This window comes from Leptosomus discolor, chromosome 14 (assembly GCF_034619465.1).
Source record: "Leptosomus discolor isolate bLepDis1 chromosome 14, bLepDis1.hap2, whole genome shotgun sequence".
NCBI lineage: Eukaryota > Metazoa > Chordata > Aves > Leptosomiformes > Leptosomidae > Leptosomus > Leptosomus discolor.
Genome location: NC_141404.1, coordinates 2,235,812 through 2,252,316, shown reverse-complemented (window position 1 = coordinate 2,252,316; position 16,505 = coordinate 2,235,812). Strand labels below are relative to the sequence as shown.

At 54.6% G+C, this 16,505-nt stretch overlaps 1 protein-coding gene across 1 annotated transcript in view; it reads left to right on the top strand.

Moving 5' to 3' along the window:
• Positions 1-16,096, top strand: part of LMF1 (lipase maturation factor 1) — a 204,268-nt gene extending 188,172 nt beyond the window's left edge. Inside the window, exons 10-11 of the mRNA XM_086473106.1 lie at positions 4,536-4,648; positions 15,922-16,096. Of these exons, the coding sequence (XP_086329232.1) occupies positions 4,536-4,648; positions 15,922-16,096 (288 nt within the window). The remainder of the gene's footprint in view (positions 1-4,535; positions 4,649-15,921) is intronic.
• Positions 16,097-16,505: the final 409 nt, after the last annotated feature.

The window sequence follows — 16,505 nt, the reverse complement described above, 5'->3', positions numbered from 1 at the left end:
GGTGGGCCATGACGTGAAAAACGCCCCTGACGACATCGCGCCGGAAACGTAAACCCCCCCCTGCCCCTCTGCCGTCCCCCTCGCACACCGACACCGACCTGAAACCACGCCGGGCTCCCAACCAGGTGAAATAATAATGCTGGGCTCCCGTGCCAAGTTTCCAGCTGTTTCCACATGTGTATCTCATACTTACCTCCTCCCGTGCGCCTGTGCCAGGACCGAGATTCAATAAAATGCCACACTAATCCGCAGTCCTTTTTCATTAAATGACCAATTAAAGCTAGAGGAAAAGGGTTCTTATTATTATTATTTCAGTTGGGAACACGTTCCCTGCAACACCGGGTGGGTTTTATGTGTATTTTTTGCGATGATTAGATTCTCTTCTACTTTGTTATCTCTGCAGAGTTCCGTTGCTACTGCGTCTGGTTTGCCCCAGCTCCTCGCTGCTGCCTGACTCGGCGGTGATTTGGTTTTAAATTCTGTAAAGTTATAAAATACTTCTGCGTACAAGCTAATGTACTCAAGGTGAGAATGCCGTGGTTATACACTGGTAGAGCGTATAGGTGGAGAGGTCAGAGAATATAAACAGTTGGAGAAAGGTCTCAGGGCAGCATTGCTCCCAGGAGGTGGTGGTGCCCCGGGGCGCACGGTGATGCTCAGCTCCTCGTGCTGGGCCATGTGTGGGTGGGGAGAAGGAGCAAACCCCCATCCCAGAGCAGCGTACGTGGCGAGACTGGCACGGAAAGCCGGGGGGAAGCAGCTACCCGAGCTCCGCACGGGGCTGAAGCCCGTCAGGAAGTAAAAGCTCACGGGGTGTTCACACCTAGTCCCAGGTCTTCTTTGTTAGTCCACCGTGTTATACCTAAAACCTGATGTTCTGGGGTCTTGAGTGCGGGTACCAGCTGGAAGGACAATTAGAGATGGTCCGGCTTGTGGGAGAGCTGCGCCTGCTGCATTTCTGGCTGCACGGACTGCCTGTGAACACAGAAAGGCTTCGGCTTTGTGGTGAAGGTGGCGGTGCTTTGGGAACCTCAACCTCTGCCCGAGCCGCCGTTCTCGGGTGTTTTAGTTGGGTTGATGATGGGTTTTTGATGTTTCGGTTCATCAGTTGCATTCTGTGCTAAAACAGAAAGAAAACGCTCAAAAGATGAAGGAGAGAGTCATGTCCACATCTGTGGTGGGCTGTACCTCCCCAGGGATGCTCCGTTCAGGGTCGGACAGCGAGTTGTGCAGCTCCGGGGGTGTTTTGGTACGCTCCAACCAGCAACTTGCAGCAGCAGGCGGTGCGGGTCACTGGTTCCCCAGTAATCCCAGCACGAGCCCTGCGTGGCAGGAGGGGAGCTGCGGCCCCAGCTTTTGGAGGGCAGGAGGCAGGTGTGGGAGTCTCGGGCTGCGCCCAGGTCTTGACGGAGACCTGGGGACCTGTGTCGCTGGTGCAGGGTCAGTCCCCAGCTGCCTGTCGATGTGTTGGGTGAAGATCCAAAACCTGAAGATGAACCCAGTGCGTGTGCGCCCGCCCACCTTGAAGAAATGTGTGCATCTGTCCTGGCTTTTTTATTAATCCCCTGGGTGGTTCAAGCTCTGACTCCTGTTTCGCACGCTCAGAGCTGGCAGAAGCAGAGCTCAGCACCAGGGAAATCCCTCCCATCCTGACTGCCGCAGCTCTGCGAACCCTGTTCGGGTCTGGGTCTCGCTGGATCCGTGGACAGAGGAACCGTCACCTTCCCACGCTGTGGTGTGACGCTTCCCTGGATGCAGCCCAGATCTCCTGGGCTCTTTCTTTCCCCTCTCTTTGCCACCGTATCGCTTTACAGAGTAATGAGTTGAACAGCGCGGTCGTTAGTGCAGCTCGGCTCCTGCGTGCTCCCAGCGTCGGTGGCGCGCGATATCTAAGCCTTCGTGCTGGGGGGAGCGGAGGGGGGCTGCACCGGGTGGAAATTTCTCACCGCAGACTTCGCTGGGGCCAGACTTGTTGTAAATTTTACAAGAAAAACACTTTACAAACCAGAAGTCCAACTCTCGTGCACATGGAGCTGCTAATTAACAATTTGGAGACCGTGTGAGCCAGGGGAACCAGTTCCAGTGGTTTTGAATCAGGCTTTGAAGAATCGGGGTCCTCCATAAAGCTCTAGCTCCGGGAGTCTGGTGATTTCTGTTCCTGTTCTTCTGCTTCTCCCCAGCTTGCACACAGGAACCCTCACACCTCCCAGGCCCTCCGAGAAATAGCACTTCAAGTCCCACAGAGCGCTTTAGAAAGGGACCATCTCCAGGGAGGCACAGGATGCTGAAGAGCTGACTCGTGATATTTGATCATCTGCAACTGCTCTTGCACCTCTCGGGAGGTCCTCGCGCACCACCAAGGGTGCCCCGGGCTGCAGGTCCCAGCGTGGCACCCACCCCTTCCCAAAGCCTGGCCTGAGCCGAGCATTTTGAGCGTCACCGAGCCGTCGAGGGCCACAGAGTCGCTCGGTGCGGCCGGGAGTCTTGGCGTGAGTCGTCCCATCAAACGCGGCGCGGTCGGGCCCTTGGCAGGGACGCCGCCGGCTTTTCCTGCAGCCCTGCCAGCCCTGGCAGGGTTATTGCAAGACTTGCAAGGTTTGTGTTTCACATCTCGCGTGAGGCCAAGCTCCCGGCTCCAGGACTCACCGCGTCTCCCGTCCCAGACCGTTGCGTCGGGGCCACGGTGGCCTCAGTCCCGTGGTGGCTGAGGTTGCCCTGTCCCTCCTTGAGAGCCGCCACCACCTCCGCTGCGCCCGGAAGGGGACCGGGAGATGGGAGACAGGAGGTGGCACGGGGTGTTGGTGGAGAGAGGGATGTGCCGGGGGTTAAACGGGGCTTTGGGGTGGGAAACAGCCCTGGCTCCATCACCCATCCATGTTGGTGGTGCAGCCGGGACAGCAGCTGGAACGAGCCACGCGGTGAGGCAGGGCGGAAGCAGGCAGATGGGGAGAGTAATCTCTCTTGAAAAGTTGTTGGCTTGAATAACTGTGGTTTACCTCTAAATTGTGATGAGCACGGGTCAGAAACCCTGCGAGGTAGAGCTGCCGCTTGACGGGCCTTTCCACCAGTGTTTGGTGTTTTCCGTCTCCTTTCTCTCCTCTGTTTCCCGTAGCAACGGAAATAACAAACTTTACCGTTAGAAAAGATTTGCAGAGTAACTTTGCCTTGATGTTCTGCATTAGTCACAGTCCTGCAGGTACAGCCGCCGGGTTTCGCTTTCCCACAGTGTCCCCTACTGCTTGCATTAAAAAATCCATTTAGGTACACATGACAAAAGGAGGGGGAAAAAAAAAAATCTTAATGGACGTATAAGGCACAGAAAGTCACCAGAAGGGGAAATGTTTTTTATGGAGCTTCAGCGAGAATCCCCGTGGAGAGCATGAGACGCGTGGATTCGTGGAGGGAGGAAAATGCAGAGTCAAGTTCTGCCCCTGCAGCTCGGACTGCGGCTCCCGAGAGCTGCTCGGCTCCCTGCCGGCGGCTGCGTGATTGCGGGTACGGCACAGGCTGGGGTGTAAGGAGGACGGATTAGATTAAAGGAAATAAAGAAGAGAAAGGAATCAGGAATAGAGAAGGCACTTTCTTCTGTTTTCTTTCGGGTGACACAGCAGGGGGAAGCAGCCTGTTTGCAAAGACAGCTGGATCGTCACTTCAGACTGCGACCGCTCCTCTGTGGAGCTCGCTGCTAAAAGAAATGAGTAAAACCAAGTGTTCGGGAGGCGAGAACACCTCCAGCTATGGTGGATTCAGGGAAAGTCAAAAAAGAGATTCGTGATCCAAGGGGAAGGAGGAGCCGCAGCTGGTGGGTGTCGGGGAGAACCAGGGTGGTGGGTGCTGCCTGCCCAGGGAAGGGCTGGGGGGGTGCGACACGTCTCCCTGACCGGCGATGCTCTGCGCTTTCCTGGTAGCGCCGCTGGTAGGCTTCTCCCTGGCACGGGGACAGAGCAATGCCACGGGCTCGGCGGGGGCGCAGGGCTGTCAGAAATGCCTCCCCAGGAGTCCTGCCTTGAGCAGAGATCGCTCTCCGGGCTGGGTGAAGGTGGAGATGCGTCCCTGACCATCATCTAGTCTCTAACCAACGGCTGAGCTGTGGCCGCTGGCCGTGGGCACGCTCTTCGCCCCCTCTGCTGTGATGTGAATTCCTTTGGGGATGCTTGAGGTGGGGGACACTACTCTGCAGTTGGGGCAGGCTGGGAGCATGCACATAGCCATCCCAGCTCAGCTAACGAACGACTCATTAAACCTTTGCTACTTGCACACCCTCAGTTGTGTCCGTACCCTCAGGAATGATTTCCAGATGAGACGAGCTCCATGAAGCTCCCCCTGCACCCTGCAGATGCCAAAGGGTCTCGATCCGGACCTCAAGGTGTTGCATCCCACAAGATCAGTTCCCCGCAACACCGGGAAATTCATCGTTTCTACCCAAATCAGTTGTAATCTCTCCCCAGAGACCACGCAGAGGGCTTTAACGCTAATGACACTGCATGACGTGCCCAGCAGTGCCTAACGTTCGTATTTCTTATTCCTTCCCCCAGACCTATGAGCAGAATGAATGGATAATCCACTTGGCTGGGAAACTGCTGGCCCAGGAAGAGGAGACCTTGTCCTTGATGGCAACGAACCCATTCGCAGGCAGAGCACCCCCACGGTAAGCTTTGAGTTTGGGCGAGGGAGTAACCGGGCTCCGCGTTGTTCTTATCTTGGGCGTGCACACGTGGTTGCTGTTGATGGGTTGGGTTTTGTGTTTGACGGTACCCAGGAGGTCTTCACATGAGGGCGCCATGAAGAGCTGGTGCTCTCAGCACCTTCATGCCTTCCCGGTGGGGCCACAAGGGGCCTTTGGTTGAGCCCGTTCCCGGGCAGGTCTGGGAAGGGCTCGGCGTTGCTTCTCTTGGACAGCCATCGCGGCTGCTGAAGTGGTTTCCTGCCCGTCGGCTTTAGATTTTTTGCCGCGATCACTTTGCGAGCTCAGATCAAAACTGCCGTTTCGACCGGCCGCCTGAGGTGTTTCAAAGACGAACCAGTCCTGCAGAAATGACTGCTTGTGTGGACGCTTGTCTTGGAAGTGTTTGTGTTTTCAATCAAGAGACAAAGCAAACATCAGCCAGTGAAAGGCGCAGATGAAAACCCCGAGGTTTTTTGACAAAAGGGAATTTTTCACAAAAGCGTCTATTTTGTTGATGCAGTTATTTTTAGCTGAGAAAACATTTTAAGGGAATTTTGGATCAACTCAAGTAATACTATGCTCTTGCTAATATTTTCCATTCGAGGCTCTTAGGATGCACTGAAAACAAGGCCAGAGGTTCACAGCACCGTGTGAAATGAGCTTCCTCCTGAACCCTGCCGATGTTTTTCAGCTTTAGCGCAGTGCATCCCCCAGACCTTCTGAGGAGAGACCCCTTTGCCAGCTGAGACACTTAAGAACTTCCACCTTTTACTGAAGCGCTTCCTCTCAGATGGTTTACACATCCCAAGATGGGATAATTGTATAAACCCAAGATGGTTTATACTGGGAGCTGCATGTAAGTCTGTATATAGTCTGCAAAAAATCAGAGCAGAGGCACAGCTCGGAATACAACCGCTGAGTTGCCCACCACCATATTTGAGTATTTCTATTAACCACATTTTTGGGGTTCCCCAGGCATCTACCCTGTCCCGCAGTGGACAGGCACCTCATCAGAGCATCAGTACAGGCTGATGGGACATAATTCCTCAAAGTACAGGAGCCAAAACCGCTGTAAGAACAGTTATTTTGGGGTTTTTTTTGCACATCTTCTCATTTGAGAACCCCTTTTCCCACCAGTGCAGCGTCGCAGAGTGAGCCAGCGGGCGCTCCCGGCGCGCGGGGCAGGATCCTGCCCGTAGCCCCGAGACTCGCAGCCGCGCCGCGGTCCCCGTCAGCGATGGTTTATAGCTCCGGGCGTGTCGTAGGGTGGTGTCGCCGTTCGTTGGGTTACGCAAGCAGCGGATCTGTTACACACAAATAATGACGCCTTGGCTCCCGCCCAGGAGGGCTCGCGGGAACCTCTGTTAATTATTGCTGGGCTAGGCACAGCCCTTGCCACGGACAGATCCAGCTTTAACGATGTCTGCGGAGGGGTTTTAGCTCTGATGAGCTGCGCTGGTGCGGTCTCCCTCCGTGGTGTGGAGAGGAGCACGTCAAACCTCTTTGCTCTGGGTTGCGGTCCCGTTTTGGCCGTGTTTTCTCTGTCTTTATGGACCTTCATCTGACTGTACGTGCGTTTATCAGCCAAAGTAGGGTCTGCAGCTCGTGGCAGCGAGCTGAGCCTCCCCGGTGCTCCCTGCCACCTCCTTTTCAGGGCTGCTCAGCTCCCCCCCGCCCCGTGGAAGTGGCACCTTTCTGACGGCCGGGGAAGGGACACGGTGCAGCCTGCGGGACCGCTGACGTGGCAGGGGCGGTGGGTTCCTCGTTAGGGTGCTAACGACCGCCAGAGCTCGCAGCGGGCAGCACTTCAGCCCAGTGAAGAGGGGTCACCCACCGGGATCTAGGAGGAGCTGGATCCTGCGGGAGGTTGTCGGGGAGATGGTGGTGGGGCACCATTTGCAAGGCTGAGCTGGAAAAGCGAGCGGAGAACCTGCGTTGCGTCGGCTCCGTCTCGAGTGGGTTGATCAGCCGAGCCTCTCCAGACTTCGCTCGTGTCCCCAAGGCTCAGCGCTGTGAATTCACCGAGCGGCGTTCGTTGCGGGGCGTTCCTCCGCGTTTGCTTTTCTTTAATTAAAAAAAAAAAAAATTAGAGAGAGAAGAAGGAAAGTCAGACCTGAGTGGTGGCTGACCCCGGGGGTTTGAGCAGAACCTGGGACCTTTAGACACCGAGTCACCAGTTTGAATTAGGTGTCCCCCGGTGCCAGCAGCCAGAAGCCATGACCATCTGGTGGCTGCTGGCAGTAAACGGCTCTGGCGGTTCACGGGGCGACAGAAGCATTTGATAATCCCAGAGCTGTTTATTACCACGTGTCCCTCAGTGCCATAAACGTTGTTCCTGGTACTCACCACGACTGAGGCTGAAAACAAGACATCATAACCGATTGAAAGTCAAGAAAATGTATACCGTGTCTTGCCTCCAAAGGCTTTGCCATGGGCAGGCTGTGTCTCTTCGATGCTTTCTGGCATTGGTGGTGTTAAAAAAGAAATTAAAATAAAGTAGTTGAGCACAGGAACTTGTTTTAAATTGAAAATAATAAAGTGGGATGTGGCTGGGATAACACTACATTGCTCCAGGTGGTGAATAGGCTTTTTTTATCGTGTTCTGTTAACAGGTGAGGAAGTGAAACGTTCAGGAATTTAAAGCAAAACCAAAAGCGAGTCTTTATCTTTGTTAGTTTTTATAGGATAATGACTGCAGAGCGTACAGAGGAATACAAGCAGGTCCAATAAGTAATTACAGAGCAGCGTGGATGCTGTGTCGAACACATGGTGCTATAGATCTTGTTGAACAGGGTCTTGATTCATGTGTTGCCTTGGTTTAACCGAAGCACAGACTCTGTTTTCACTCTTTAGCAGCTAGTTTATAGTAGGAAAAGATCAGGATCCAGCGCTGGTTTTATGTGTCAGCTGCCTTTGCTCTGGCATTAGTTTTGCTTTAAAAGTTTTTCATGGGTCTAGTGTATTTTTGGGTGGCGTAAAATAAAAATAACAATTTACAAATGCTCGGTTTGGCTCAGACCAAAACCCAACACCCCGTTTCACTCTGGATCCCGGGTCGTGGGTCACGTTTCGGGTTTTGGCGAGCCAAATCCAAACACTCAGGACATTGGCACCATCCGGATTTTTGCCGGGGGGCGAGGGCTGGGGGCACGGGTGGGTGCTCGCCCCTGCGCGCCCTGGGGTGCTGGGGTCGGATCCTGCGCTGGGCTCTCCCGTCAGTCACCGATTCCTGTTGCTATTTGCGTTTCTTCGGCGGTTCCTTGTTTGCTGCTCGCGCTTTGCCTGCGTAAGGAAACTGAAGCGACTCATTGCCCTTTTTTTCCCCCCAGTTTTTGCGCCCCATCCCAATTTGTCTGGGTTTTACACTCGTGGCCCGCGTGGCGTGGGCACAGCGGCTCCGTCGGCTGCTTTTCCCCCAGCCTTACTTCTGCTCAGCCAGGCTCGCCTGTGCGGGTTGGAGGTTTTTTCCTCTAAATTTCAGAAACGCCGTTTCTTTGTGTAATGTTAAACGTCCCCTTGTTGCTCGTTGAAGCTCCCGGCGGCGCTGGTGAGCCCGCGGCACCCCCGGCACAGCCCCGGGCACGTCCCCACGGGAGAACCGTGGCCAGAACCCGGGGAGTTGATCTGCACCCTCCGATCTGCGTGCAAGCAGGGGCAGCCACGGGACACCAGCTTCGTTAATCCAGACCCGTCACTGACTGAGCGCTGCCTGCGGGCATCCTCGGCACTCACAGCCGCTTACAGCCGGCGGTCGCCTTTACCGGTATTTCGTTTGAGTTGTGAGCAAAAGCCTTAAATTGACGGCTCAGCGGGAACGCCTGGAAAGAAAAGATAGTTCAGGGTGGCCGGAGCTGCGATAGTTTCCGAAGGGCACCCCTGCACCCTCGCCCCTGAGCCGGCGCCCGCCGGCGGCTGCTGCGAACGTCGAACGCACCTTCGCTCTCGCCTTCCAGCCACGGATCGTGCCCACCGCGGTAGCTGGGTGGAAAAAAAGCTAGTTTTCCTACCAGATTCCTCCCCCCTCCCCGTACTCTAAAGGGAATTTTGAGACTTAATTATTTTCATTCCCTGCTAGACTAAATAATTAGGGGAAGGGACTGTTTTCCATAAGAACATTACGCTCCATACTCCACGGAGTTTATTCTGTTAATGGAAACTCTACACCTTAAATAGCCAAGGGACTTTCAAAATGAGTTAATGCCTTCGAAATGAAATTTCTGAGACCAAAGTTTGTAGGTTTCTTTACAACTCTAGAAATTATAGTATTTTTTCAAGTGTGATAAACTTAAAATGAGAAACAGGTGACTGATTAAAAATGAGGGTATTGTTGAGCGCCCAGCCTAGCTGAGTGTGAAGCTTTACTTCAAGCACAGCGATGTTTGTGGAATGTGGATTTACAAAATATTATTGTGCAGCGGATAGTTCATAAAACACCAGCCATCATAAATCTGAACGGTAGGGCTTTGGCTGAGAAATTAATAAGTGTTTAACACACCGTCATGGAAACAGACTGCAACAATGAAAGAAAACAAAAATCAGGTTTTGCCTACAGAAGGAGGAAGAAAAAAAAAATCAGGTTGATTTTTGACAGAAGCGTTCGGTGTCTGTGTGTTAAATCACGCTCGCTGAAGGACTTTTATTCCAATTATAGTAGCGCTTTGTTGAAAAAGCCCCAACAAGTAGCTGAAGACCTGGATTTGTAGCAGTTATTTATGGAGGCAGCGCTTCCCGTTTGATGCTACCTGGCTGCAGGGACGCAAGAAGAATACAGTGTTTGGTGTTCTTTTCTCTGTTCGACTGCCCGTGTATCGCCCATTTGTGTCAGAGCTCCTGGGCTTTATACCTGGATTTTCAGGCTGTGAGTCCCCGTGGACCCTGGCAGAAGGTGTAGGGGCTTTCCCCTGGGACCCGCGGAGACGTACAGCCCAAGCCACGGGACGGGCTTTGAACGGTGTAGAAGCCACTTTGGGGGCTGCTCCCTTGGACACCCCCAGGAGGGATAAAGGTACCTGTGTAGCTCTTGCCAGCAGTGCTGAGCGCGGGCAGGGAGTATGGGGTTATTGGAAAACACGGGCGTCGCTGGGATGTGGGTGGAAATGACATTGCTGCTGTGCGAGGTGTCTCCCAGAATGTCTTTAGAGGAGGCAGGAGCGGTGCTCATGGGCACGGGATGCTCCGTGGGGACGCGAGCCCTTCAGGGCTTGAACTTGGTTTTGCTGGATCCCCAGTGCTCCTCTCCCCCCCGCCCCGAGGCATTTCCCTCCCAGGACCCGGGTGGTCCACGCGACCTGACAGCGTAAGGGAGCGATGTAAATCCACGGAGTCCCCAAAGCCTCTCCCACGAGCGCTGGTGTCTTCTGCACGGAGAAGTAAAAGGTTTTGTATGGTTTTCCCGCTGAAAAGCGGCTTTGCCTGCAATGAAACTGTCCTGGGAAGGGACAGGATCCTCAGAGGTGAAAAGGTATAAACACGTTCTTTTGGCTTTCTCACTGGGTTTTGCCATGGTGAAATGTTTTATTGCGTTCGTTTTATTTTATTGCGTTCATTTCTTCCTTCCCTATGTACTGTAATTTAGAAGAAAATCTTTAACATATCATCAACATTACAGAGTCTGATATTATCAGGATGAAGGGATTCCACTGCCCTGAATGACATTTTAAGGGATTTTCTTTTGGTAAGAACAACCTCAGCCTTTCAGCGCTGTCAGGGAGGGCAGAGCTCATCCCAAAGCATCCGGATTTCCCCCAGGGTGGGAAATCGGGTTTGCAGCCACCTCCGGTTGCGGTGGTAGAGGCAGCCGTGGGGCAGGCTCACCGTGGCCGGGCTGTGCCGCGGGTCCCGTGGCCGTGGGAGCCATCTCCCTCGGCCAGGGCAGCTCCTGCCTTGGCTCCCTCGGGAGCATCGGCCGCATCCCCATCACACCTGCGAAGCGCTAAACTGAAACCCGTGTGCGGGGTCCGTCCGTGCCAAAAGTGATCCCAGCCAGTGCCGTGAGCCCCGGGGAGAGCCAGGTTACCTTCCCCCGAGGTTTGCTCTGCCCTCGGTACGGACACAGCCTCTCAGCCTCCCTTTCTAACCCATCCCTGGGGGGGAAAAACCCCCCACTTCGCCATCTCCCAAGAGAGTTTTGGGAATAAACTGCCCGTGGGATGCTCTGGCTCTGCAGGGCCAGGCCGTGCAGGAGCCTTGGAGAAAGACAAGTCAGCGGCGTTGAAAAACAACCCATAAAACTGCCCTTATTCTGCAAACTTGGGCCAAGATGAATTTATGATCCCTCCCGCTAACGGGGCTAGAATAAGCAAGAAAGCCAATGATGGAGGCTCTGTTACTGTAGTGATTTTGTACTTTCCACTGCCACTTGCTCCCTGATTTACAATGGAGTGGGGAACCTCGAGATTAAAAAAAAAAAAAAAAAAAAAAAACCAAAAAAAACCCCCAACAAACCACCCACCAAATTGAAAAGGCGCCCCGTGTTTTGGTTTCTTTCTTCCCTCTCCCACCCTGCCTTGCCCTGTCAGGCCATTAATTCTAACAGAAACCACCAGCTCTGGTTTTTTCCCTCGAACCCCTCAGCTGTTGCAGGGAGACAGCTGCACCCTCTGGAACTAATTACAGCTGTCTGGGAGATTTAGCCCTCCATCCCAACAACTCCAATATTGCTGCTAATTTTTAACACGTCCAGTTGGAAGATGTCATAATAGGCTGATATATGATCGAATCTTGAAAGTGCTACAGCGCAGCTGCTACCGGGCATCTGGCGGGGTGAATATATTGATTTAAAAAATAATGCTTATTATTTTTAGCCTTTCTGCTCTCCCCGAGGCTGTAGCTTTGCCCGGGTGGCAATGGAGAGCGGGTGCTTGCCCAGAAGGGTGGTGGCAGGCGGGTGCCGGCATCCCGTGCAGGGCAGTGGGTCCTTCTGGGGAGCTTGGTGCTCCTCCCTCGTAGAATCATGGCATGGTTTGGGTTGGAAAGGACCTCAAAGATCATCTCGTTCCAACCCCCTCCACCATGGGCAGGGACACCTTCCGGATTGCTCTTCCAGCCCTCCGCACCGGGATCAGCGCCGTCGCTCTGCCAGCACCTCCCAGGCACCACCTTTGGGCTTGGGAGAAGCTGCCAAAGGGGCCTTTCTGTCCCTTGCCCCGTGTCCCTGTGGTTGTCGTAGCAGAGAGGGTTTTCCATCTCCTGGAGGAGGAATGTCTAACTTGCTGTAGCTGACCATATCTTGTTTCTGGCTTCTCAAGTGATTAGTTTGCCCTCGTGTGTCTCCTGAGGGACCTAAGCTGGGCTGAGTTCAGCCTGACGCTCCTACCGAGCTGTTTCCCTGCCTGCCTGCGGTAGCTGGTGCCCGGTGCTTTCCAGGGAGCCAGGAGGAGCTGCTGGCTTGTGGTTGCTCAGTAATTCCTGGGAAACTGCTTGCAGCCGGGATTGTCCTTCCTGACCTTTCTGTCCCCTCTGAAACGTTAGTATGAGTGGCCACCTGCGGCATTAGTCTCCCTTTAGTGCAGACGAAGTCAGGTAGCTTCCCCGTGACCCCCTTGAAGATGTTCCCATTTCTCCAGAGCACCAAGCGAGGTTCACGCATGCCAGCAATCTCCTGCTTCGGAGGGGGCCGAGAGACCTGTGGATCCCTTCCACCAGCCAGAAGGTCTTTGCCTGAGCCCCAACGCTGCAAAAACCACAAGCAATCGCTGATAAGGTGATCTGTAGCTTGTAGCAGTTTCTTAATCTGCGGGCAACCAGGCACGCGTGCGTCTTGCCTGAGTTACAAGCTGTCCAGGGCTCCAAGTGATGCTTGTAAACTCTGTGAGCCCTGAAATGATGGGCTCTGGGGCATGAATGGTTAGTGCGGGAGCACGTTCGCTCCCCAGGTCCCAAGAGGAGGGAGCGGGTCCAGCGAGGCAGCGCTGGAAGGGTTTGCAAATCCTGTAACTTCAGGACTGAGGCACCCAGGTAGATTATAAATCCTGGGGTAGCTTGTAAACTCTATGAGCCCTGAAATGAGGGGCTCCGGTGAGTATTAAAGTCGGCAGCTTTTACATCTGTGAGCCTTGCAAGGAAAGATTCCCACAAATTCCAGGTCTTCCACGTTTCTCTCCCAGCCCCAGGAATGATGGAGAGGATGGATAGCATGGGGTCTGGATGCTGCAGTTGTATTTTGATGCCCAGAGGTGTTCTGATGCCCAGAGGTTTTCTGATGCCCAGAGGTTTTCTGATGCCCAGAGGTATTCCCGCTGCAGTTTCTCCATCCTGCAGCACGTGTTGGCCGCTGCGGCCCCGTAAAGGCTCTTTGGTACCTCCATGACCAGAATGGAAACCTTCGAGTCTTGAATCCCAGAGGAGCACTGGCGGCGAAGAGCCGTGGGCTGGGGTCTGGCCGAGCTTTGTAGCTCGTCACTGGGTGAGTGGTTCAGCTCCTGGAAATGCTCAGCTCCATGGAGTTTACAAACTCCACAGCCCACGGAGCCGTGCGGGTTCCTTCTCCGTGGATCTTGGCATCCTGACCGTGCATCCCAACACTCCGCTGGTGGGCTGGGGGAAGCAGAGTGAACGTGGCTGCGACCAGAGGGTGGCTGAATTTAGAGGTCGGGGGAGCTTGGGGGGACTCCTCAGATTGCCGTAGGCTCTGAACAGAAGAGCCTGAAACATCGTCAGACAGAAAGGCAAAATTTATGCCACAAAAATGCATCTTCAGTTGCATGTGGTCACTTTAATGCTCACACGGTTCTAGTTTTACATGCCGATCCCTTTGATAGCAAACGTTTTAATAGACAGAGAACATATGGGAGAAATCATGCCGAATCAGATGATAGATATTATTTAATCTGGGCAGGCAAGCCCGTTCAAAAGGGACAAGGAGGAATTTTCATTCCAGGGGGGTTATAGGACAGGCCTTGAGGTTGGGGAGAAGGTGTTTCTGTGTCTGAGCAGAGACCTGGCATCTCCTGAGGCCTCCTAGGTCTGCCCCGGGAGCTCAGACGAGTCAACTGCTCTCTGCATCCCGGCCTAGAAAGTGGGAACTTTGCTGGATGGGGTTTGCAGAGAACTCCTTCAGCGTGGGGCACCCCGTTATACCCATGTCGTGGGTGTACACCGGGACGGGTCCGGCTTGGTAGATGCTCTTCAGTCACTGAGTGAAGAAAAACCCCAACAGCCCTGGTGTGGCAGGCGGAGGGAGGCTTCGAGCAGGAGAGGGACTGACATAAAATCAGCCTTTTTGGGGAGGTGGGTGTGTTTTGAATTCACTGAAGCAACCAAGCTTGGAAATCTCTGAGCCATCCCGGGCAGGAGCCTGCAGGCTACCTGGACCCGTGCGAACGCTGCCGTTCAGTAATGCTGTAATTATTAACAGGAAATTTTGTGCTCCAGCGAAGTAAACACCGTGGGAGTAACACTTCAGCCCCCGTTTGACTTTTTTACCAGCCTCAGAAAAGGGCGGGGAGAGAGGGTGTAGAAACGGCCCGGAGCGTAACGGAGCCAGCAGCTGCGGGGTGGCATTCGCGGTGACGAGACGCAGGTCTGTGCACCCCGAGCCCCCCAGCCAGGGCTGTGGCATTGCCCCCTCCTCTGCCCCTTTCCCTTCCCCTATTTGAGGGCTGCCGGGGCAGCCCAGGAGGCTCTGCCACAGAGTGGTGTGGCATTGGGGGACACCTCCGTCCCCACGCTTCCCTGGGCACCCAGCCCTTGCCTGCTGTCTAAATTAGAGCTGTCCCAGTGCAGCTCCAACTATGTTCCTCTGGGCTTCCTTGGATCCCCCCTTCATCCTCCCAACGGAGATATTTGTCCCGTTTTCCCTCCCGCCAGGAGACAGTCAGCAACCAGATGATGCTGCCGGTTGCTGCAGGTCAGCAGCGAGCGCTGGGCGTGATGAGCAGCTCCACGTCCGTGTGTTTTGGTCGGAGAGTCGTTTCTGTGTCGCCCATCTGGGTACCCAGCGAGATTCAAATTGAGATGTCGAGACGTGCTTGCAGCAGACCTTGCCGTTGGGGGCAGTTTTATCCGTCGGCTGCCATCTCCCCTGCTTCCCCTCGTCGTGCCGGTGTTACGGAGGTGAGCGCTAGTGGCAAACGCACCGGAGTCGTCCCTCGTTATTTTAGCAGCAAATAGCCCGGGGGAAAGCACGCCAGCGAGGGGAGGTGGTGGATTCGGAAGAGAATCAGCCCTTACTTCCCCCTCCATCGGCCTCCAGGGCCTGAAGAAGCTTTATGAGGACAGGAATTGGCCGTACCCCGTGCGGGACTGATGGAGGGAGGACAAGTGAGGTCGAGAGGGACTGGCTGGGGAAGAGGGAGAGCCGCCAGCTCCCCTACCGTACGGAACCTCACGGGCTGCCCGAGGCGCAGCCCCGGGGAGCGAGCAGCTGCGGCAGCGCGGTGCCCTGCTCGGTAGCAGGGTTTGTATTTTAGTAGTGAAGCAAAGCAGGTTTAAATGAGCATTGACATGACTTTGACATTTTTATATTGTGGGTTATTTTATGAACTTATCCAGCAAAGGCGGCGATGCACTCTGCAAACAGGCGCCGCGGCGCTGGAGGACCGGGGTGTTACTCCTTCTCTTGTCAGCATGCCCTACATCAAGCGGGGCCAAACCTCCCGAACCCAGCGGCATGGTTAGCCTCCGAATGTGTTTCGCGACACTGATGAATGCTTCTTTCTGCACTGTTTTCAAATCTCCTTTTCTGTCAACTCCCAGGGCGGCCAGAAAACAGATGCGCTCGCAGCCCCGCTAATGAGCTGCGGAGCAGCAGGAGCAGCCGCTGGCTGGGGCAGGGGGATGCTGGGGGAGCTGGGGCCGGAGTCGGGCTCTGGACCTAAAAAAGCGCCAGGCAGAAATACTCCACAGTTGCTGTCAGAAAAGAAAAAAAAAAAAAAAAAAATCCTGCTTTTATTATTATTCTTTTAAACTCGGTTGTAGAGACATGTGTGGAGCGTGCGGCGGCGGTGGGGAGCACACGGGGGGGGGGGTGTTAAAGCTCCTCTGCCCTGTGCATCGTTCCAAAATGGCATCGAGGGGAGCCCGGGAGCTCCAGCGGGGACGGCTGCATCGCTGCCTCCGGCTGCGGGCCCCCCAGGGCTGCAGGGAGCACCAGGATGCGGGGGGCAGCCAGGCTGAGCGCCCTCGAGCTGATTTCTCCATCCAGCTACGGAAAGGCTCAAAAAACCCCACTCCCAGGGGACCGTAAACAGGGTCCGGCACCTTTCTGCCCCTGCCCGGCGGCGGTGCCAGCCCCCCTGTGCTCTGTTTCTCTGCAGGTGGATCCGAGGGGAACACTTCAAGTACAAATTCAGCCGACCCGGGGGAAAGCACGCCAGCGAGGGGAGGTGGTGGATTCGGAAGAGGATTGGCCCTTACTTCCCCCCCGTCAACCTCCAGGGCCTGAAGAAGTTTTATGAAGACAGGAATTGGCCGTACCCCGTGCGGGACTGATGGAGGAGGACAAGTGAGGTCGAGAGGGACTGGCTGGGGAAGAGGGAGAGCCGCCAGCTCCCCTACAAAGGACGCGTCTCGCCTCTCTCTGTATTTTGTATCCACATCCTTGCTTACATGTATTTTTCAGAAGGTTCCCAGCCAACCTGTCCACCTGCTGTTGTGGTCTGGTTTTTCTCATCTTTTTCTTTCTGTTCGTCCTTCTCGCCACAGCCTTGCCTGGGGATGGATTTCTCCTGCCGGGCTGCTCCGTTCAGAAATCATCAGCTCTAGGATTTGGGGTGGGAAGTGAACGAATACCGCGATTAGTTTTGGTAGGTGTTGGCGTTGCTTTCCCCGACCCATCGCGTTGTGTGGTGGCTGCAGAGGCGCAAGGGCAGATTTTAGGGTCGTCTCCTGCCTCACAGAT